General features: G+C 57.8%; 4 protein-coding genes across 7 annotated transcripts; 1 reads left to right on the plus strand and 3 right to left on the minus strand.

The window, feature by feature from the left end:
• Nucleotides 1-35: 35 nt before the first annotated feature.
• TAS1R3 (taste 1 receptor member 3) lies at nt 36-3,238 on the minus strand. The gene is made up of 6 exons (XM_065937932.1): nt 2,964-3,238; nt 2,569-2,869; nt 1,711-2,493; nt 1,346-1,549; nt 1,131-1,251; nt 36-1,000 (listed from the first exon to the last, which is right to left on the minus strand). Exons 1-6 carry the CDS (start codon nt 3,146-3,148, stop codon nt 36-38), a joined length of 2,559 nt encoding a protein of 852 aa, XP_065794004.1. The 5' UTR covers nt 3,149-3,238.
• Nucleotides 3,239-4,776: 1,538 nt separating this feature from the next.
• On the minus strand, nt 4,777-8,740 carry CPTP (ceramide-1-phosphate transfer protein). 2 transcript variants are annotated; one of them, XM_065935971.1, is made up of 3 exons: nt 8,607-8,740; nt 6,469-6,602; nt 4,777-6,327 (listed from the first exon to the last, which is right to left on the minus strand). In XM_065935971.1, exons 2-3 carry the CDS (start codon nt 6,588-6,590, stop codon nt 5,805-5,807), a joined length of 645 nt encoding a protein of 214 aa, XP_065792043.1. In that variant the 5' UTR covers nt 6,591-6,602; nt 8,607-8,740; the 3' UTR covers nt 4,777-5,804. The 2 variants fall into 2 exon arrangements, with proteins under 2 accessions (XP_065792043.1, XP_065792045.1); XM_065935973.1 differs by having other exon boundaries at nt 8,626-8,702.
• Nucleotides 8,741-8,779: 39 nt separating this feature from the next.
• Nucleotides 8,780-19,424, plus strand: INTS11 (integrator complex subunit 11). Its single transcript, XM_065935967.1, has 17 exons — nt 8,780-8,927; nt 9,788-9,885; nt 10,307-10,380; nt 10,666-10,894; nt 15,753-15,851; nt 15,936-15,970; nt 16,240-16,378; nt 16,822-16,886; nt 17,047-17,236; nt 17,405-17,488; nt 17,868-17,957; nt 18,063-18,225; nt 18,317-18,424; nt 18,518-18,579; nt 18,649-18,791; nt 18,876-19,005; nt 19,095-19,424. The coding sequence occupies exons 1-17, from the start codon at nt 8,900-8,902 to the stop codon at nt 19,155-19,157; spliced, it is 1,800 nt and encodes a 599-aa protein (XP_065792039.1). The 5' UTR covers nt 8,780-8,899; the 3' UTR covers nt 19,158-19,424.
• Nucleotides 19,336-22,150, minus strand: PUSL1 (pseudouridine synthase like 1). 3 transcript variants are annotated; one of them, XM_065935969.1, is made up of 8 exons: nt 22,001-22,150; nt 21,683-21,740; nt 21,420-21,607; nt 21,134-21,283; nt 20,880-21,050; nt 20,195-20,249; nt 19,952-20,114; nt 19,336-19,596 (listed from the first exon to the last, which is right to left on the minus strand). In XM_065935969.1, the coding sequence occupies exons 1-8, from the start codon at nt 22,063-22,065 to the stop codon at nt 19,571-19,573; spliced, it is 876 nt and encodes a 291-aa protein (XP_065792041.1). In that variant the 5' UTR covers nt 22,066-22,150; the 3' UTR covers nt 19,336-19,570. The 3 variants fall into 3 exon arrangements, with proteins under 3 accessions (XP_065792041.1, XP_065792040.1, XP_065792042.1); XM_065935968.1 differs by having other exon boundaries at nt 19,336-19,632; XM_065935970.1 differs by having other exon boundaries at nt 19,336-19,655.
• Between the last annotated feature and the right edge of the window lie 85 nt (nt 22,151-22,235).

Below are 22,235 nucleotides of genomic sequence, written 5' to 3' on the forward strand. Positions count from 1 at the left end.
CTGAGTTCACTGGGGTGATGTCACCTACTCAAGGGTCACTTGTTTTTCCCCTGAGTCTCCTCCCCGACCCCACTGCTGCTCTGCCTTCTGGCATCACTGGGACCCCCTCCCAAGAAGAACTCGGGGGTGTTGAGGTCTGGCCGCCACAGCAGCAGGTAGCACTTAGGCAGGTGGAAGGTGGCCAGGATGCCCAGCACACAGAAGAGAATGGTCCCCATCTGCACAGGGGGGTGGGAGACCACGTGTACATTGGCAAAGAGCGGGATGTAGGAGACCCAGGTGATGAAGTAGGCCAGCATGGCAAAGGTCAGGCCGCGGGCGCAGTTGTAGCGGCCAGGCCGGCTCTGTACCAGGAAGGTGCCCAGGAAGCAGAGGAAGGCCAGCATGGCGTTGATGGCATGCACCACTCCGAAGCTTATCCAGGAGCTCACGCGGCAGTGCACCAGTGCCTCCGTGGGCAGCACATGCCAGTTTGTTATCACCACCGGTGGGAAGACTGCCAGGTACCAGGAGCAGAGCGCCGCCTCTGCCAGCATGGCAAGCAGCACTACCAGCCAGGCCCAGGGCCCCCGCAGGCGGCTGTGGAGCCAGTCTGTCCAGCTGGGTGGCAGCTCTGAGCCCACAAAGATCTCGGCTGCCTGCAGGAATAGTGTGCTCAGGCAGCCGGTGAGCGGGAGGTGAAGCAGCAGCTGCTGGCCCACGCAGCTGGCAGTGCTGGGCTGGCCAGGGAACAGGAGGACACTGAGGCAGACCAGGCCCAGGCAGGCCAGGCCAAAGCAGGCTCGGGGCCCCCCTGCGGCCTGAACTAGTGGGCTGTCCCGGTGCCAGGTGAAGAGTCCAAGGACCACAAGCACCAGACCCAGAATGATGCCCAGCAGCGAGAGCAGCCCAAGCACTGCCGGCTCCCCCCACGCCAGGAACCTGGGCTTGCGGGGGAAGCACCGGGTACTCCGGTCTGGGGACCACTGGTCCTGGTCACACTTGCTGCAGAGGGCATCGTCTGAGGCAAGGGAGGAGAGAGGGGATGCTGGGGGCCACTGGCTTCCCTGGCCTTGCCTCTGCCCCAGACCCGACCCTGTGGTACCCGCCCTCACTTGGGCCTCAGCATGGGCTGGACCCCAAGGGCTCACCTGGGTGGCGCTGGTAGCTGCCTGCCTTGCAGTCCACACAGTCGTAGCAGCAGGAGTGGAAGCCCTTCACGCGGCGCACCTGGCCCTTCCTGCACTGCCGCGAGCACTGAGACACGGGCTCCTGGCGGGCGGCAGGGCTGAGGCTCTGCATGGCTGGCTGCACTGGCCCAAGCCCTGGGGGCCGCCCCCGCTCCCCAGACAGGACTGGTGCTCACTTGGTTTCCCGGGGTGTGCCAGATCATGTTGGAGAACTGGAGCTCCAGGCTGCCGTTGAAGCTGCCCACAGTGCGCAGCGTGGGCCTCTGGTCCCGCCACACCCACAGCTTCAGGTCATAAGCCAAGTCCACGTTCCCGCTGGTGTCGAACTGCAGGGTCCGGTTGTATGCACGGAAACTCATGTTGTACATGTTCTCCAGGAGCTGGCAGTGAGGGGATCAGGGGGCGGTGGGGGAATCAGGGGATGGTAGGGCAGGGCAGGGAGTCACCACTGGCCAGACCCCCCTCCCCGCCCCCCACCTCCTCCTCAGGGGCGCCAGTGGATTGGGGAATGAGCCAAGAGACACAGCTTCTGCGACCTCACCTGCCAGGGCCGCACGGGTTCCTGTGTGGGGCAGCCCGAGGAGTTGCAGAGCAGCGCTTTGTGAAGCGCGTGGGCCACGCTATACACGGCTGCATAGGCAGCAAAGGTTTGGTGGTAAAGCAGTCCATCAGTCACGTTCTCCGGGGAGGCGTGGTCACACTGGGGGCAGCGTGGCCCCACCACGTGTTCCTCCAGACCCAGCGGCCCTGCCTCTAGCGAGGCGCAGTAGGCGGGCTCGGCGGCCTGGGCCAGGCGGGTCTGCACATAGGACCGGAACTCGGGCATCTCGGCACCCTGATGCAGGAAGCCAAGCACCGTGCCCACCCGCTCCATGCCTGGTAGCATCATAACCAGGCTTGAGGTCAGCCAGGCCTCGCTGGCCACCCATACCTTGGGTGAGAGCTTGTAGTGGATGGTATAGCTGAAGAGGCTGTAGGTGGCGTGTGCGGAGGAGAACACCACCACCACCTGCACGCTGCTGTGGTTCACCTGGTGCAACAGGCTCTGCACAGAGCCCAGCCGCGGGCCGCCGGCACGGGGCAGCGGCATCAGGCCCTCATAAGCGATGCAGATGCCCTTGGCATTGGCCAGGCTGGAGAAGAGGCTCAGGCCCTGCCGGCCATACTCATCGTCGCTGCCCACGGCGGCCACCCAGTTCCAGCGTAGCCCCCGCAGCAGCTCTACCATGGCCGTTGCCTGCACGCGGTCGCTGGGCACTGTGCGGAAGAAGGATGGGAATGTCTCGCGGTTGCTCAGCCGGTCGGTGGTGGCGCCGTAGCTGACCTGCAGGCGAAGGTGACTCCTGACACTGGGGCTCCTGAGGTGGGCGGGAGGATGGGACGTGGGGAGGGGGCGCACCTGGGGCATGAGGAAGAAGCTGAAGAACTTGCCAGTGACCAGGGCAACCTCGGATGAGTGGGGCCCGATGACAGCCAGCACGCGGGGTTGGTACTGCGTGTAGTCACAGTAGGCGCCGATGCTGCGGCTGCCCGCTTTGGCCATGAACACCAGGCTGGGCTTCATGGCGACCACAGGCTCCGAGCATGTGTCGAAGAGGTCATAGCCCAGACGCAGTCCAGGGAGCAGGGTGGACGCGTTGTTGATCTCCTCCACAGCCATCATCACGGCTAGTGCCCAGAGCAGGCCGGGGGCCGACAACCTGGGGCCACAGGGGCTGCGGGTGGCCGATGCCTCTCCCCCTGACCGACCTCCCCCAGCCCCACCTCCCCTGCCCTCATTCCCGGCCTCCCTACCTGGTACACATGGTGGCATTGGGCTGCATCCTGTCACCTAGCCCGGTATCCTCGACCGAGCCCAGAGGGAAAAGCCCACCCAGAATGTAGTCCCCCGGTAGGCTGAGCTGCTGGGACAGGCACAATGGGGCCCCCAGCCTGACACCCAGTGCAGCCACGAGGCCCAGGAAAGTCAGGCCCAGCATGGCAGGTGGCACCTTCCAGCAGCAGGACAGACTGCTTGCACTTGCACTTCCAGTAGCAGGTGGGCAGACTGAATGGAGCCCCAGATATGGGGAGTCAGGTGGGGAGGGGCACAGGATTTGTTTAGCAAAGCGCTTGCCTGCTCACCTGCCTCCTTGGGGCCCTGGAGTTGCCCCCATATCCTGGGCCCCTCAGGTGTGCTCATGTTGGGCTTCTTATCCTGATGGCACCAACAAGTCCCCTAGGTGATGGTGACCTGGGCAGGCAGGCTCTAAGCAGCTGCTGCCTGCGGCATTGCTACCTGTGTCCAAACCCCTGGTACCCACCTGTACTGGAGGGGTCACCCTGGATCTGCTTGACAGAGGGGCCTGGAGTCTCCAGCTGATGTGAGACAGTAATGGAGGTGCCAGTGGGGCAGGACACCACCCCCCACCCAGCCCAGGGAGGCACTGTCTATAGTCAGGGTGGAGCAGGGTGGACTGCAGGCCCAGGGGCAGCCTGAAGTGGGTATCGTGCAGCCCTGCAACCAAAAGGACAGTGGCTGGCTGACCAGCATGGCTCTCACTCATAACCGTGTGGGGAGGGTCCTGAGGTGGGGGTCATGGCCTCAGCCTACCTGGGAACAGTGCACCTTGAGGGATCCCTTTGGGGGCCCCAAGGCTTCAGAGGGCAGGTGCCTTCCTTCAGGAACAGAGCTCACAGCTGGGCCTGGGTGGGGAGGCATGCAAACAAGGGAGGAAGTGCTGTAACCAAATAGGCTGCAGCAGTCATGCCAGCACCAGGTGTGGCAATGGACCTGAGGCCCACAGGCTGGTGGCTCCTGCTTAGCCACTGGGTGCCCGGGGACTGGTCTCCCCGAGTCTGGGTCTGGAGGCCTCACTGACACCAGGCCACAGGTACCCAAGGGAGCTGGGGGAGGCTAGAGATGCCCTTGAGGGCGCAGTGGGGCCTGGCAGACGTTCATGGAATTGATTTAGGGACCTGGTCTTTGCCCTATGGCCTTGGGGAGGGCACACATGGACAGCACTCACCACAAACACACACACACACACACACACACACACACACATCACACACCCTTGAGGAGGGCGCACGAAGCACGGCACACACAGAATGCACACCACACACACACACACAGTGCCTACACCGGCATGTATGTATGCACACAGGTACACGTGCAGCCCTTGCTCTCTGGCCTTTCTCAGTAACATTCCAGGCTCTGGCCCCCACGGATATGGCCAGAGCTGGACAGGGTGCAGCAGCAGACCAGGAAGTGGCTTGTGCTGGGCACTGCTGTTCAGCTCTGGCCATCAGGCAGCGCCTGCAAGGACCCTGCCTGACACGTGTCCTCTTTCTGTCCAGGCCTGGCTGCAGCTCGGCAGATTTTCCTCTCTGTACAGGGTATGTAGCTGACCTCAGATCTGTGCTTCCAACTCAGCCACTCAGGTGATTCTGTGACTCAGTCTTCTCACCTGTCCAATGAAGATAATTCAGACTTTGGCAGTGGTTGAGGGACCAAGCTTGCACAGAGATGGGAAGGATCCCAACAGTGGCCAGGACATGCCTCATGCCCCGTGGTCGACACTGCCGATGGCCTGGCAGCACCCTTGTCGTGGAGCGCAGTACTTCATTCTATAAGTGCAATTTCTTTATTTTGGAAAAGCCATCACCTGTATTACTGTGCCTAGGGTCCCTGAAAGCTCACTTACACACATTTGCTCTTGGTGGATACTGTCCCCTCGGCACCTGACATCTTGGGCTCACAGAGAAGAGGATGTGGGGGGGAACAGACCCCCAATCACTGGATGATGGCCAGGCTGGGTGTGGTCACCTGTCAGCCTGTCACTGAGGCAAAGTGGCCCAGGCTCCCTCCCATGTTATGTCATTCTAGGTCTCCTGAGCTACATGGGGACAGAGCAGTATGGGGCCAGGAAGAAGGGACACAGCATCTGGATGTGTAGACACTGAGGAGGGAGAAGTGAGCACTGGGTAGAGGAATCCTGGGCTCCAGGGATTCTCATCCAGGGCTGTGCTGTGCAGACTTGAGGCTGCAGGAGGTTGCTGTGTGCGTGCAGGGCAGTGGAGGCAGAGCAGGCCTTTCTTCGGGGCTTCAGGTCCTGCTGTCACAGCCAAGGACATGTGCGCCCCTAGCTAAGGAGGAGGCCAGGGGCAGGGAGAATTCCCGCAGAGCTGACCCCTGCCCAGGGTTTTTCTCCCTGTCCTGGGGTCAGCTAGCCGGTACAGAAGGCTCAAGGCAGTCCAGGTGGGCAAACACTACATCCCAGGCCCTGTGACTTCCCCAGCCCATAGATAGACTTGACCCCCAAGTAGGGGCAGCTTTTCCATGAACACTGATCCTGCCTGCCCCCGCCTCCAGCACTTCACCCACCCAGGAGAGGCCTAAATACATGGGTGTAACTTCGTAGAGGATAAAGATGAGATGCCTGGGCAAGGGAGAGGCCGGGTGCAGAGCAGATGGCCAACGTCTGCCTTCTCTGTTGAAGCCCGTCTGTGGCCCATGTGCACAATCTGAGTGGCTCCTGACAAGCTCAGCTCACAGGGGAGCCCAGAAAGTTCCATGGTGGGACTGATGGGTCCTGGCTGCCCTGCCCACCCCTGGATCAGGGGAAGCCCACCCAACCTGGGTCCCACCAGCCCCTATGGCAGGTCCAGTAGGGCATGCTCTGCATAGAGCTTCTGGGAGATGTTGTAGACACGCTCAATAAAGGGCAGGGCCTCGTCTAGCATCTCCACAGCCTGCTGGGAGGACCCAACGTTCATGGACTCCAGGAAGACCTTGCGTGTGGGCAGCGCACAGAAGGCCACAGTGACAGCCCGGCGGATGATCCAGGGGTGGTAGGTGGCCAGCGAGGCATTGTAGGAGTCGGTGCAGAGCGCGGAAGTGCGTGCGTCCTCAGGGCTTGTGCGGACACCCTCCAGGAAGAGCTGCAGCCAGCGCAGCGCGCGGTGTAGCCGTAGCACCGTCCGGCAGCCTGAGTCGGGGTGGCGTGAGCGCCGCTCCAGGTCCACCAGTTGGTTGCCCACTTCGTAGGCAACCATGGCCTGCAGGCTGCTGTAGTGCTCCTGTTGGGGGCCGCTTCGCAGCTGGTCCATGATCTGCAGCTTTGTCACTACGTCCTTGGAGATGAATGAGAAGATGGTGCCCAGACTATTCAGGAACCTGCAGGAAGAGAGCAGGCACTCTCAGCCTGGGTGTGGGCGAGACCACTCCCACCTCCTGGGCCGCAAGTAAGGATGGCCGATCTGCACTGGGCCAACGGGATATAGGTGGGACGTGTGGCCGGGGAAGCCTCTCGCGCACCTGACCAGCCCCCTCCAGCCAGCGAGGTAGTATTCCAGCAGCACCTCCTCCTTCTCATTGAGACACTGCTTGAAACTGACCAGGACGACTTTCAGATTGAACTCTGACTCCAAGTCATCCATTTTCAACAGGAGCTGGAACACACAGGGGGTTGGGCTGTGGGTTGTCTCCTGGCGAGAAGGCTCCTCTTTGGGTCATTATTTTGGGGAGGGGGAGTAGAGGCAGTTGGAAAGAAACAGCTGGGATCCCATGGCTCCCCAGTGAAAACCCATGAGGACTCCCACCCCCAGGTCAGCCCCTCCTCCCCAGAAGCAACCTTGCTCTGCTTGGGCCACAGCAGGGCCCTTTGCTTTTGGCATGGCCCCCCATAACTCAGGCTCGTCAAACCTGATACATCTCACTTGTGGAAAGCATCTCTGCTTGGGTTTTCTTGCTTGTTTATAGTCTGTGTCTCTCCAGGGTGTGTCTGTTCCTACTAACTGGAGAATATTTGCTGAGTCCCCACGCAGAGCCAGGCAGCCACCTGGGTGCACTGTGAGTGCAACCAACAGCCCAACCCACTGGGGTGACATCCTAGTGGTGGGTGTGTGCGTGTGTGGTTTTTAACAAAGACAGGAAGTCCAACACTGCAAGTAAAAGGATGACAACCACGGAGAGACAGACTGTGGGCTGAAATGGGGTGGGGGGGCGTCATGCCCTTCCATGCTTGAAGCTATATCCCCAAACCCAGAACAGAGGCTGTGGGGGTCAGCGTTTGCCAGAGGACAGACATCAGATGTTCCACCCCTACAGTAACCGGAGCCTGGTGAGAATGTAGGAAGAGGGCAAGGAGACGTCATGTTCCACACAGAAGGAAGGCTGGACACAGGCCCTCCCCCAGTCCCAGGGACTCCAGAAGTGCCCCAGGCCACAGAACTCCTCTAGATTCTGCCGGCATTTCTATAGTCACGCCACAAACACCCAAGTGCCCGAGGTTAGCAGGTGCCCCTGGACACCCCAGCCTCTGCCTCCCTGGGTGCCCAGGGTTGCACTGTGGTGTGGCTCTGATGGGCCCTGGGGACTAGGCTGTGTCTCATCTCATTGTCCAGGACAAGCTCTCACCCCTTTGGGCACAGGGGTTCCTCGGCCCTCAGTGCTGGAAGTCTTGTGAGAGCCTGCATGGGAGGAGGCCATTCGAGCTGTGGTGAGAGCCCAGCCAAGAGAGCACATGTGGGTGCCTTCCATACCATGGGCAAGTCATGCACTGACCTAAGATCCTGTCCCACAGCTTTAGGGAAAATGGGCCAGCACACCTCGCCCTACCCACCGCCCAGGTTGCTGGGAGCCTCTGATGGGGCCCAGTGGGTGCTGAGGCCCTGCAGGCCCTACGCCTTTGTCACATGCCTGGCACTAGGTGGAGTGCCCGGCGGTGAGCTCAGCCCGTCTTCAGGTGTGGGGGACAGCCGTGCCTGGCCTCAGGAAGAAGACACTGGGAGGCTTCCAGAATACTCCTCCCCTCTCTCAGGGCCTCAGTGTTCTGTCCACCAAGCAGATGGCCTCTGAGGCCCTCAGGGCTACCTTCCTGGTCACCAGCCATCCTGTGGGCCTGGCTTTCCTGCCCGGAACCTGAGCCAGCAGCCAACGGGAAGTACCAGCAGCCTTTCAGAGCTTGGAAACAACAGGAAGGGCAGTGGCGGTGCAGCGGGGTCGGGCAGGCTGCCAGCTCTGGGGAGGTGATGCAGGGAATCACCAAGGCTCCCTCAGGGGCAGCCCATGTCCCCAAGGTCAGGGCTCATCCTGAGGCTGATGGCAAGCTGAAGGTCCCCAGGAAAAGAGGGCGGCCCTCCGGCACCCCAGGCCCAGCGGGTGGGAGCGGGGAAGTCCTGGAAATCTCGCCTGAGAAGGGGGCTCCAGGTGGCGCCACGCTGGGACCCGGGACTCGGGTAGGGTATGGCCCCTGTCCTGCGCGGGTCCTGTTCCAGCTGAGTCCCTAGGGAGGGGACAGGGGCTCGGGGTCCGGGCTCGCGTTGGAGCCGGGTCCTCGGCCGCCTCCTCCCACGCCTGGGGGGTCCCGCTCCGATCCCTCGGCAAGGCCCGGGCCCAGCTCGGTTGGGCTGGGTTTCCCTGGCGCCGCCTTGAACCCGTCGCGCTCCACTCACCTGCGCCGCCGCCGCTCACCTGTGCCGCCGCAGCAGCCGCGGGACCGGCAGCCCAGCGCTCGGCCACAGTCCCACCGCCCCGCCGCCCAGGACTGGCTGCCGGCCGCCCAATCAGAAAGCCCGTTGCGCGGGCCAGTGTTTCCGTCCGGCGCGCCGGAAGCTGGCGCCGTTGGGATTGCACCTGCGCAGTGCGTAGCCGCGAATCAGGCGCGCGTGGCCGGGACCCGGTCTCGGGCGCCGGGGTCTCGTGGGACCGCGGGGGTCCCGCCCGCTGGCTTGGCTTGCCCGGCAGGATGCCCGAGATCAGGGTCACGCCCTTGGGTGAGTGCTGGGCGGCGCGAGCAGCGCCCGAGAAAGGCTGGTGGGGGGCTCGGAGGTCCGGGGACCCCGGGACGTGTCTTCCTCGCCGCGCGGCCCCCCGCCCGGCGCCACTGTTAAGTGCACCTTCCTCCTGCCTCTGCGTTCGCGCACTCGCTGCCATCCACCTGTTCCATATGTCTCGATCCCCGCTTTCCTGCAGCCTCCGTTTACCCGTGGGCCGTTTCCCCTACGTCAGTCAGCCCTTGTTTTGCTTGACCCGCGCAGCGTTAAAAACAAAAACGTCGTCCCCCGCCCCGCCCTCCCCGGCCCCCCAGCTTGCCTTTTGCGAAAGATACAAGTGCATAGTTTAAAGGCCCAAACCGTACAGCAGTGCGAAGGAGGTACAGCAGGTCACTCAGTATCGGAGGAGCCACGGTCTCTGCACAGGTGCCGGGGGCTTTTCGGGAACCTGCCACGGCCATGTATTCGCAGCATCTTCTAGCAGGGTTGCCCCCACAGCGCCACATGCTCTCTTCTGTAGTGCACCCTCAGAATAGCCCACCCAGCCTCCCGCTGCAGTGGCCTGCCCTTGGCCGACCAGGGCACAGCACGCATCCCGCCCCGCCATAGATATCCTCACGCCTCTCCTACCTGTTGGCTCTGGTTCCCCTCTGGCCGCTTCAGCCCCAGGCTCTTCTCGCACCTGGTACCTCCCCAGGGGCCTCTGCAGGGTCCTCCTTCCAGCCTCTTTCCCTCTATGGCACCTTTCTCACCACTCACTCTTGAACAGTCCTTTTTACTGCTTCTTTTACCCCAAATCCTCGCTGGGCAGTGGGAGAGAGGGGGGCATGCCTGTGCCTCTGACTGGTCCTCCCATGCAGGGGCCGGCCAGGATGTGGGCCGAAGCTGCATTTTGGTGTCCATTGCGGGCAAGAACGTCATGCTGGACTGTGGGATGCACATGGGCTTCAGCGACGACGTGAGTCTCAAGGGTGGGCAGCCTGGCATCCAGCCTGCTTCTTGGCATCATCACCGAGGGACCTGGGCCTCGGAGTCTCAGGCTCTGACTACAGACGGGGAACAGGGGGGCAAGTGGGCACTGGTAGGAGGGCAACCCCCACCGTCACCCGACAGGTGGAGCACCTGCATGGGCCAGACTGTACTGGAGCCAGGGCACGGCTGTGGGGTCTCAGCTCTCAGGTGTTGGCTCAGCAGCCTGACCCTGCCCTACATGCTCAAGGGTTCTGAGCAGTTGGTGGCCTCCGTGGGCCTGCGGGGTGTGGTTGTCAGGCTGTCAAATGCACCCTGACCCAGAGACCACCCCCACAGCCCTGGCTGCCCTACAGTCACCTGAGCCCTGGGCGGGCGACATCCTGACACTTCCGCTTCTCCCCTCACAGAGGCGCTTCCCCGACTTTTCCTACATCACCCGCAGTGGCCGACTGACCGACTTTCTGGACTGTGTGATCATCAGGTGGGTGCCCTCCCCACCCCCAGACCGACCACCCACCCAAGTGGCATCCTGATTCATGTTGCCCTGAGCCCCTTCTTCCTTTCTGAAATGTGAAGCTGATCCCACAGTAACTGCCTGCTGGTGGCGTCGCTAGATACTTGGGCCTGAGTCCCTTTTGCCCTCTCCCTCTCCCGTGTTCAGGGCCATGTCTGACACATAGTGGGCCCTCAGTGAGCAGAGGAATGGGGGTAGGGTTGCTGGGTGGGAGGTTGGGGGGCATCCAGCTGACTGGTGCTGCGCCTGCAGCCACTTCCACCTGGACCACTGCGGGGCACTCCCCTACTTCAGTGAGATGGTGGGCTACGATGGGCCCATCTACATGACCCAGCCCACCCAGGCCATCTGCCCCATCCTGCTGGAAGACTACCGCAAGATCGCCGTGGATAAGAAGGGCGAGGCCAACTTCTTCACGTCCCAGATGATCAAGGACTGCATGAAGAAAGTGGTGGCCGTCCACCTCCACCAGACGGTGCAGGTCAGCCCCCCCACCCCCAACTCACTCTGCTGCCATCCCAGGGACCCTTGGAGGCAGAAGGTGAGCGTGGGGCCCAGCTCAGATCCAGCTCTGAGCAGGACCCCTGCCACTCCCTGGCTCTGCCTGAGAGTGTGGAAGAGGCCAAAGAGGGCCCCTGTGCCATCTTAGTACACAGGCGCAGGCCGAGCGGGTCAGAGACCAGAGTGTGGGCTCGTTGCAGTGGACTGACTCAGGCTGGAGCGGTAAGACTTGAGGCAGGCGAGTGACATCAAATGTAAAATTTATCACAAGGATCATGGATTTGTCTGTTTCTTCTAAGGAGTCTAGGTTTTGCTTGTTATCATGAGTCTGACATTTGGGGTCATCTTATCTTTCAGGTTGAACCCTTTGTCGAGTTGAATCATTCTGTGTATCCTCAATAATGCTTTATCTTCGAGTTTGCCTTTCTGGTGAAAGCTCACCCCTCCCACACCTTGAATCCTTGCTCTTAGTATTTTTACACTTTCTGCAGCATATTTTATTTTTTTTTGGCTGCACTGTGTAGCATGTGGAATCTTAGTTTCTTGACCAAGGATCAAACCCACTCCCCTTGCAGTGGAAGTGCAGAGTCTTAACCACTGGGCCACTAGGGAAGTCCCTCTGCATCATATTTTAAATGTGACTCTTTTCCACGGCTTGGGTTTAATGCAACCTGATGGCCTGTCCTGTAGGAGAGGTGTGTACTCCACGTGTAATAATTTGGGATTTAGGTGTATCTTTTTCCGTTTACTTCCAGTTTGTCCATCCTGTTCTATGTTTTATTTCCTTTATTGTCTTTTTCCGGACTGAGTTTTTAAAACTCCATTTATCCTCTTATTTTTAAGTAATTATATGTTCTTTTGTAATTCTTTTTGTGGGAGAGATTACAAAACACATCCATGACAACTCAGCTCAAAGGTACTTGGAGCTTTTGCTTCTTTCCTAGACAATGAAAGCGTCTCAGAGCATCTTAAATTCACTTACCCCTCTCCTACTCACCAGCTCTTATTTCCACCTAGCAGGATTTTAATTTTGTCAGCCTATGAGGCCCCAAGGCCCTCACCATTTGCCAGGTACCATCTCCATTATCCTAGCTATGTCCCTGCTCCTTCCCTTGTTCTTTACTTTGTATTTGCAATGAAGAGTATCAGTATGGATCTGCTGGTGATGAATGCTCTCAACTTTGTCTGCAGATGGGTTTATTTCAACTTTATCGTCCAAAGACTTTCTCCCTTAGGTTCAGAATTCTAGGGCAGCAGGTCCTACCAGGATTCATATCTTCTGTCTGCTATTTGTAGGAGAATCCTCTCAGGTGGCTTGTAGGATTCTTTCCTTTCCTGCAGACTCTGGCAGGTGGCCATGCTGGCTCGACCTATTACCTTCCTGCTCAGGTGTGAGGCCCTGGAGCTGCCCCCAGCTCCCTCCAGGCTGAATGGAGATCTTTCTCCTCCAGACCCTCCATTGTTCTCATGTCTATATTTCATGCTGAATAGCCTTTTCTATTTATTTTAGTTCATTAATTATCTTCTTGGTTGTATATAATGTGCTGTTAAATTCATCTGTTGAATTTTCTTTTTAAAGTTGAAATATAATTGACTTACAATGTTATATGTTGCATATATGCAGTATAGTGACTCACAGTTAGTAAAGGCTATACTTCATGTATCAGTCAGTTCAGTTCAGTCGCTCAGTCATGTCCAACTCTTTGGGACCCCATAGACTGCAGCATGCCAGGCTTCCCTGTCCATCACCATCTCCCAGAGCTTGCTCAGAGTCATGTCCATTGAGTCGGTGATGCCATCCAACCATCTCATCCTCTGTCATCCCCTTCTGCTGCCTTCAATCTTTCCCAGCATCAGGGTCTTTTCCAATGAGGCAGTTCTTGCCATCAGTTGGCCAAAGTATTGGAGTTTCAGCTTCAGCATTAGTCCTTCCAGTGAATACTTAGGACGGAAATCAGTAAAGGCTATACTTCATGTATCAGTTCAGTTCAGTTCAGTCGCTCAGTCGTGTCCAACTCTTTGCGACCCCATGAATCGCAGCACACCAGGCCTCCCTGTCCATCACCAGCTCCCGGAGTTTACTCAGATTCACGTCCATCAAGTTGGTGATGCCATCCAGCCATCTCATCCTCTGTTGTTCCCTTCTCCTCCTGCCCCCAATCCCTCCCAGCATCAGTGTCTTTTCCAATGAGTCATCTCTTCTCATGAGGTGTATATATATATATATATATTTATATATATATATGTATATATGTACTTCATGTAAGTTATTGTAAAATATTGGCGCTCTTCTGTGTGCTGTACAACATATCCTTGTAGCTTATTTTATGCATAAGAGCCTGTACCTCTTAATCCCCCGTGCTTCTCACCTTTTCTCTCTTCCCTCTCCCTGCTAGTAGTTTGTTCTCTGTCTGTGAATCTGTTTCATTTTTGTTACGTTCACTAGTTGTATTTTTTATATTTCATATATTAAGTGATATAATACAGTATTTGTCTGTCTGACTTATCTCACTTAGCATAATGCCTTCCAAGTCCATCCATGTTGCTATAAATGGCAAAATTTCATTTTTTAAATGGGTAGTAGTCCTGTGTGTCTGTGTATATCACATCTTTATCCATTCATCTGTCGAGGGGCATTTAGGTTGATTCCATATCCTGGCTATTGTAAATAGTAAACAGTAAACATTTGGGTGCATGTTATCTTTTTGAATTATTGTTTTCTCTGGATGTATGCCCAGGAGTAGGATTGCTGGATCATATGGCGACTCTTATTTTTGGCTTTTTGAAGGAACCTCCATACCATTCTCCATAGTGGCTGCACCAATTTACATTCCCACCAACAGTGTAGGAGGGTTCACTTTTCTCCACACCCTCTGTAGCATTTATCTGTAGACTTTTTTGTAAAGTGGTACCTTATTTTAGTCTTGATTTGCAGATTTGCAATTCTATATTAATTAGCAGTGATAAGTATCTTTTCATGAGCATGTTGGCCAGCTGTATGTCTTCTTTGGAGAAATGTCTGTTTAGATCTTCTGTCCATTTTTGGATTTTGAAAGGTTTTTTTTAATTTTTAAAATAATTTTTGGTTTTGGCTGCACTGGTCTTTGTTGCTGTGCATAGACTTTTCGCTAGTTGTGGTGATCAGGGACTGCTTTCTGGTTGCAATGTGTTGGCTTCTCATTGCAGTGGCTTCTTGTTGTGAAGCACGGGCTCTCGGGCACAAGAGCTTCAGTAGTTGTGGCACACAGGCTCAGGAGTTGTAGTGCATGGGCTTAGTTGCCTTGCAGTGTGTGGAATCTTCTTGGACCAGGGATTGAACTCATGTCCCCTGCAATAGCAGGCAGATTCTTAACCACTGGATAACCAGGGAAGTCCGAGTTATTTTTCTGATAATTGACCTGTGTGAGCTGTTTGTGTATTTTAGAGATTAATACCTTGTCAGTTTCATCATAAGCAAATATTTTCTCCCATTCTGTAGGTTGTCTTTTTGTTTTGTTTATGGTTTCCTTTGCTATGCAAAAGCTTCTGAGTTTAATTTAGGTCCCATTTGTTTGTTATTTCCATTACTCTAGGAGATGGACCCAAAAAGATACTGCTGCTATTTATGCTGGAGAGTATCCTGTCCATGTTTTCTTCTAAGGGTTTTATGGTGTCTGCTCTTTAACATTTAGTCCTTTAATCTGTTTTGAGTTTATTTTTATATGTGGTGTTAATGTTTTAATGTCATTGTTTTACATGTATCTGTCTGGTGTTTACAGCACCATTTATTGAAGAGACTCTCTCTTCTCCATTGTATGGTCTTGCCTCCTTTGTCATAGATTAATTGACCATAAGTGTGTGGGTTTATTTCTGGACTTTCTGTCCTGTTCCATTGATCTATATTTCTGTTTTTGTGCCAGTACCAGATTGCTTTGATTACTGTAGCTTTGTAGTAGTCTGAAGTCAGGGAGCCTGATAACTCCAGCTCTGTTTTTCTCCATTTTTCTCTCCATTTACCATGTAGTTTTGATGACTGTAGCTTTTCAGTATAGTCTAAAATTGGGGAGTGATTCCTTCAGCTATGTTCTTTGTCAAGATTGTTTTGGCTTTTTAGGGTCTTTTGTGTTTCCACACAAATTTTAAAATTATTTGTTCTTGTTCTGTGAAAAATTTGTTCTTGTTCTATGAAAAATGGTTACGTTGATGTGCTGTGTGCTCAGCTTCTCAGTCATATCCGACTCTGTGTGATCCTATGGACTGCAGCCCACCAGGCTCCTGTGTCCATAGGATTCTCCAGGCAAGAATACTGGAGTGAGTTACCATTTCCTCCTCCCAGGGATCTTCCCAACCCAGGGATCAAACCTGCATCTCTTGCATCTCCTGCATTGGCAGGCAGATTTTTTACTACTGAGCCACCTGGAAAGCCCCAGTATTTTGATAGGGATTGCACTGACTATGTAGATTGCCTTGTAGTATGGCTCTATTGAATTCTTAATTTGGATTATAGTTTCTGGTTTTAAGATTTCCCTTGTATTTAATAGTTTCTAGGTTTTTGTTAATATTCTTAATTCTTTCTTTCTCTGAATGTGTTAAAAACAATTCTTTTAAAGCCTGTGCTTGAAAACTCCAGGTGCCCTGAGTCTGCTTCTGTAGACTGTTGTTTCTCCTATTTCCGTCCCTACTGTCCCATTTCCAGTGTCCAGTTGCTTCTGACCAGAACTGGATGCTGCATATGGAAAAAAAACAGGCATAGTGAAAGGCTCGAATGATGTCATCGACTCATGCCCACTGCTGCCCTAGACTCCCTGCCCTCTGACCGGTGCAGCCCACAGACCTGAGGTCAGCCCTCTTCTCTGCAGGTGGACGATGAGCTGGAAATCAAGGCTTACTATGCAGGCCATGTGCTGGGGGCGGCCATGTTCCAGATTAAAGTGGGCTCAGAGTCTGTGGTGTACACGGTCAGTGGAAACTCAGGGCACAGGGAGGGCTGCCTGGTTGAGGAGCAGGAGGAGGTCCCTCCTCATCACCACATTCTTTGCCAGGGGGACTATAACATGACCCCAGATCGGCATTTGGGGTAAGTAGGCCTATGCATTTGTTTCATTCACGGAAGTCCCTGCAAGGGTATAGTGACCCTCAGGGGGTGTGTCGGGTACCTGAGTGGTCTGTATCACTGTCCCCCGAGTGTCTTCATATCTCCCTTCAAGTGTTGCCGTGATAGTCGATGGCCTGGGCCTGTGCAGAGAAGGCAGGCTGCCCACCAGAGGGTCCAGGAGGGCCGTGGCCATATACAGCCTAGCTACCGTGTGGACTGTTTCCCTCTGGCTATGCCCACCTGTGTTCTAGAGCCGCCTGGATTGATAAGTGCCGCCCCAACCTACTCATCACAGAGTCCACCTACGCCACCACCATCCGTGACTCCAAGCGCTGTCGGGAGCGAGACTTCCTGAAGAAGGTCCACGAGACTGTGGAGCGCGGTGGAAAGGTAGCTGGTGAGGGTGCAGGGGCCCCAGGTGGGACTTGCCACATGTCCCCCCCGGGCTATGCTGCACAGGTCTTTTGACTTTCTGGCATGTGATCAGGGCAGGGATGTTGTATGTTCTGGGCACAGAGGGAGGAAGGTTTGCTCAGCGCTGGGAAGACCCTTCAGCCAGGGCTTATTCACCCCTCATACCTCAGATCCCAATGAAGGGCTGGTCAGAGTGTCCGCTGACCATTGGTCAGTTTTGCTGGGACAGAACAGGAGCTATACACAGTTGTCACAGGGCCTCCAGTCCCCAGAGCTGCCAGCAGGGCTGGTCTTCTGAGAATGTGGCCACAGGGAGTAACTGCCTGCACCTGTGTGCAGGTTTGGGCCTGACACAGTTGGAGGGGGACAGCATGGCCAGGGGTTCCTGCCCAAGCTGGCCTCACAGCCCCACCCCACAGGTGCTGATCCCCGTGTTTGCGCTGGGCCGTGCTCAGGAGCTCTGCATCCTGCTCGAGACCTTCTGGTAGGTGCAGCCCAGGATGGTTGCTTTAAGCCCTGTGTTGCTAGCTGTGGGTGGGGGAATGCCCTTCCTGGCACTGGACTTGACCCAGACTGAGGGCACATGGGGGCTGCTGGCCGGCCCTGCCCCACAGTCTCCCCACCATGCCCTGTCCTGGCTGCAGGGAGCGCATGGACCTGAAAGCCCCCATCTACTTCTCCACCGGCCTGACAGAGAAGGCCAATCACTACTACAAGCTCTTCATCCCCTGGACCAACCAGAAGATACGGAAGACCTTCGTGCAGAGGAACATGTTTGAGTTCAAGCACATCAAGGCCTTTGACCGGGCATTTGCCGACAGCCCAGGACCCATGGTGTGCCCCGGTGCAGCTGGTGGGGGGTGGGGGGGGCAGGGAGTTCCACCAGGCTTGGGCTCGCTTGCAGGGTGCGGCGTGCCTCTGTGCTAGGAAGATGGGAGGGCAGAAGGCTCTGAGGGCGGGGGTGCATCTGCTGCCCTGACTGTCCCCACACTTGCCCCGAAGGTCGTGTTTGCCACCCCAGGGATGCTGCATGCTGGCCAGTCACTACAGATCTTCCGGAAGTGGGCAGGGAACGAGAAGAACATGGTGAGGGGTCTGGGCCCCAGGGCTGGCTCCTTGGGTGCAGGAGCTGCCCTGGCTGGGGGCTTGCTGCCATTAGGGACAGGCTTGGCATCCTGGTGCCTGAGGTCTGACCCAGGCTGACTAACTGTGTCTTGGATCATCTACACCAGGCAGGAAAGCCCCTGGTTTCCTGAGCACTGTCATGGGGGTCAGGCCTGGGTGGGCTTGTGCTGAGACCACTGAGCCTGCTTCTCCAGGGTCTGCAGTGGGCCTGGAAGGGGAGGGCCCTTCTTCAAGGGTTCAGGTTCAGGTGGGCAGAAGGGTGGGTGGGGGGAATATCCCAGGAGGAAGCCCTGAGGCAGGAGGTGCAGGGGAGCCACTCATCTATCCCTCCCTCCCACAGGTCATCATGCCTGGCTACTGTGTCCAGGGCACCGTGGGTCACAAGATCCTCAGTGGGCAGCGCAAGCTGGAGATGGAGGGGCGGCAGGTGGTGAGTCCTCACCTTTCTCCACCAGCCCTGTGGATCCCACTTGGGTGGGTGGAGGCCCTCGGAACCACCACCTGTGCTGATGGCCCACATGCTGTGACGTTGCAGCTGGAGGTCAAGATGCAGGTGGAGTACATGTCCTTCAGTGCCCATGCGGATGCCAAGGGCATCATGCAGCTGGTGGGCCAGGCAGAGCCAGAGAATGTGCTGCTGGTGCATGGCGAGGCCAAGAAGATGGAGTTTCTGAAGCAGAAGATTGAGCAGGAATTCCGTAGGCAGTCCAGGCAAGGGTAGGGGCGTGGGGGTCTGGTACAGGCGGGGCCCTCCAGCCTGGACTGAGGCTCTCTCCATCTCCCGGCCAGGGGTCAACTGCTACATGCCAGCCAACGGTGAGACAGTGACACTGCCCACGAGCCCCAGCATTCCTGTGGGCATCTCACTGGGGCTGCTGAAGCGGGAGATGGCACAGGGTGAGCGGCAAGGCCAGCTGGGGTGGGGTTTGGGGGGCGGCTGCTGGGCAGGTGGCCCCATTCACAGTGCCAACCAGTGCCCTGTCCCCACAGGGCTGCTCCCTGATGCCAAGAAGCCTCGGCTCTTGCACGGTACCCTGATCATGAAGGATAGCGTGAGTGCTGCAATCACTGTGGGGCTGGGGGGCTGTCCCTGCCAGCTCTGACCCACTCTTGCCCCACAGAACTTCCGGCTCGTGTCCTCAGAGCAGGCCCTCAAGGAGTTGGGCCTGGCCGAGCACCAGCTGCGCTTCACCTGCCGTGTGCACCTGCACGACACGCGCAAGGAGCAGGAGATGGCCATGCGCGTGTACAGCCACCTGAAGAGGTAGATGCCATGGCTGCCCTTCCAGACATGGGTGCAGGGCACACGTGGGGGCACTAGGCCAGGTCTCACTGGGACTCCTTGCAGTGTCCTCAAGGACCACTGCGTGCAGCACCTTCCTGACGGCTCCGTGACCGTGGAGTCCATCTTAGTCCAGGCTGCTGCCCACTCTGAGGACCCAGGCACCAAGGTGCTACTGGTCTCCTGGACCTACCAGGTGAGGGCAGGACTGGTTGGGTCTCATTATCACCCTGGGCGGGCGGGTCAGGGGGACAGACCAACAGCCATTCTTGCCTGTGGCTGCAGGACGAGGAGCTGGGAAGCTACCTCACATCTCTGCTCAAGAAGGGCCTGCCCCAGGCCAGCTGAAGCCCCGTGGACAGTAGAGGGACCTGGTTTCTGCTCCAGGACCGTCTATGCCCCCATCTTCGCCGTGTCCTTGGGTGTAGATCTCACTGCTCGTCTGTGTAAACACAGGGCCACGTACCTGCTCAAGTTGCTTTTGGCCAAAGAAACGGATCTGGGAGGCTTTTCATCTTTTATTTCTCCTCCTGGCCTCCCAGGAGATGGGTGGGGGCTCCTGGAGTGTTGATCTCCAATAAAAACCACCACAGGCTGTCTGGGTGTTGCCCTTTCTGATTCTTCCGCCTGTCTCCTGTACCACTCCTCTGTGGCAACCCACCTGGGCAGGCATCCAGGGAGGTGGGGACTTGTGGCAGGTACAGGCTTGCTGTGGTCGCTGCACGGTGCAGGGCAGGGTCAAGCAGCGAAGCAGCAGAGAGTCACCTGTGACTTCTGTACTGGGTCTCTGGGGGCATGCAAGGAGGCTGCATGGAGGTGGGACCTATGGGCAGACCCCAGGTCATCCTGGGGGCAAGAAGGTCTCTGCAGGGGCTGGGCAAGAGCCTTCCATGGAACTGCCAAGCCCCTGCCTTTGCCCCAGAGTTCATGTCCCTCCACCCAGTGCTGCCGTCTGCATCCTCACAGGGCCAGTCGGGACGGGACTTGGCTGAGGGGCTGTGGCACCCACTCCGGGCTGCCTTTGGGCTTTCCTGGCGTATGGCACTGCCACCAAGCACCCTTCTGCTGGTGAAGGCTTAGCCTTGGGCAGGGTCAGCCACTCAGGGTACACGCAGGGACCTCCTCAGGCCACTTCCTCTTACCAAGGCCTTCGTAGAGCACCGACTTCAGGAACAAGCCATGGGCAGGGGCCACACGGCTCTGGTGTTTCCCCAGGGGGTCCCGGCTGTCCAGAATGGCTTTCACCTGAGCAGGCATCAAAGCCCCCAGCCCCACGGCTACAAGTACAGCAGTCATCCTCCGCACCTGTGACCCAGAGCAAACACTGCTGCAGCTGCTCGAGCCCCAGGCCCCACCCCCAGGGAAGACCCCAGGACGGAGCCCACCTGTTTGTACAGGAAGGACTGGCTCTCAAACTCCAGGCTCCAGAACTGCAACCGCCTGGGGACACGGACGCCTCACAGTGGGACCTATGTCTTTCTACCCTGGGGTCCAAACGCCCCCCACCCCACCCCGCTTTACTGTAATTGAGCCCAGTGAAAGGGAGGCTAAAGCCAGATGACTGGTGCTCATGAGGTGACTGTAGAGCCATCGGGGCTGAGGTCCTGGTGTGGGCTCAGGGGCAACTGGAAGGCGGCCCCGGGTTCTTCAGCAGGAGCTGGAGGCTGGGCCTAACTGGGAAGGCTTTGGAATCCAGTAGCTGCCATCTGGCTGGATGGCTGGAGGCCCTGGGACAGTGGGGGGTTGGGGTGGGGGGCAGTAGAAACAACCCTTGTCAGCCTAGACCAGAACCACCGGCTTAGTGTTTCTCCCCCAGGGGAACCTTGTCCTTGACCACCAGGATTTGTCCACGAGTTGGTGAGCTCTGGGCAGGGCAGGCAGTGTGTTCTGCCTTCTGGACCGAGGCTCATGGGTCCAGAAGGCCCACACCATGGCTGACAGGCACCCTCTTTTCCCCCAAAGCTGGATGGGTGGGTACCCAGGGAGCACCAAGTGCAGCACTAGGGAAGGTGCTGGAGCTAAACCCAGCCTTTGCAGCCTCCAGACCAGAGTGCAGGCTGCTCTTCTCACCTGCTTTCCTCGGGGAGGACAAAGGGGCTGGTGGGGTCGAGGGACACAGAGGCCCGGCGCAAGGTGCGCACCGGGCTGGCGGCTGGGCTGCCGGCTGACTGGAAGGCACTGAAGTCATGTGTCCCCAGGAGGTGCTGGGCGGCTTCCTGCATGGCAGCCACATCCAAGCAGCTGCAGGGAGCCAAATGAGTGGTCAGAAGCAAATGGCTGGCCAGGCAGGCCTGGCAAGCCCCCTGTTCACTCAAACCACTCACTCTGCCTGAAGCGCCCAGCACCGGTTTCGTTCAAATACAGGCAGCCTGTCAGGCCTGGGGCAGCCGGTAGCTAGGCGGTACAGGTAGGTCCTGGATGTGGCTGCATGGCGGGCATGGAAGTGGCTGGGTACACGGAAGGCCTGTAGTACCCTGTGGGAGCGAGACCAGAAATGACCCCCTGCCGCAGCCATGTGACACCTTGGCATCTCCCCCATCAACCCCAAGGAGTTCTGTCCTCACCTCCCGCCTCTGCCATAGTGTACGATCCCAGGAGAGCGGTGCTCACCTGATCGCAGGGTGCTTCAGATGGGTGTTGAGGGCTTCCGTCAGGACCTCAGGGGAGAAGGGTGGCCGGTCTGAGCGGCGCTGGATGTCCAGGTGCGCCGCGTTGCTTAAAGCGTGGACCCCAGAATCCGTGCGGCTGGAAATGGTGAACTTTACCGGTACCACCGAGTTCAGCCGCTCTGCGGCCTCCTAGGGTTGTATAAGATACAGATGGGTCGGGCTCCCATCCCTCCTCCCTCCCGGGCACAGGCCTGCGGAGCTCACCTCCAGGTAGTTCTGGACTCCGATGGCGCGCTGGACGCCCCTGACGGCCGCGACCCCGCTGCAGGTAGGGAAGGTGGAAGTTAGCGGAGGCTGCTTCGCCCGGGGGCCCCGCCCGCCCCGCCCTCTGTGGTCAAAGGTGGCTGTTCCAGCCCTGGGCGACCGGGGCCCGAGGTCGGAGGTGAGGACCCTAAACTCAGCCTCCGCCATCCCCTCGGGCGCCAGTCCACGGCTGCTTTCCGGTTCGAGCTTGGGTGCTCCCCGCGGCGCCGGTATCCACGAGGGGGTCGCGGGCACGGGTAGGAGGCCCAGAGGACGTACTTAAAGTCCGTTCCCAAGTACTGGAAGTACACGAGGTAGCGCGCCCGCACCGAGCCCGCCCCCATAGCCAGACTGGATGCTGTGGAGCCTCAGTAACCGAACGGGAGAGGCAGAGAGCCAGGCGGATTGGGACCGCACGTGGGGCTACGCGCCCGCGTACCCCGTCTGTCTACGCCCCCTGGCCGCTCCGGCGCTTGCGCTTGCGCTCTCGCCCCGCCCAGGCAGCCTAGCAAGG

This window comes from Muntiacus reevesi, chromosome 5 (assembly GCF_963930625.1).
Source record: "Muntiacus reevesi chromosome 5, mMunRee1.1, whole genome shotgun sequence".
NCBI lineage: Eukaryota > Metazoa > Chordata > Mammalia > Artiodactyla > Cervidae > Muntiacus > Muntiacus reevesi.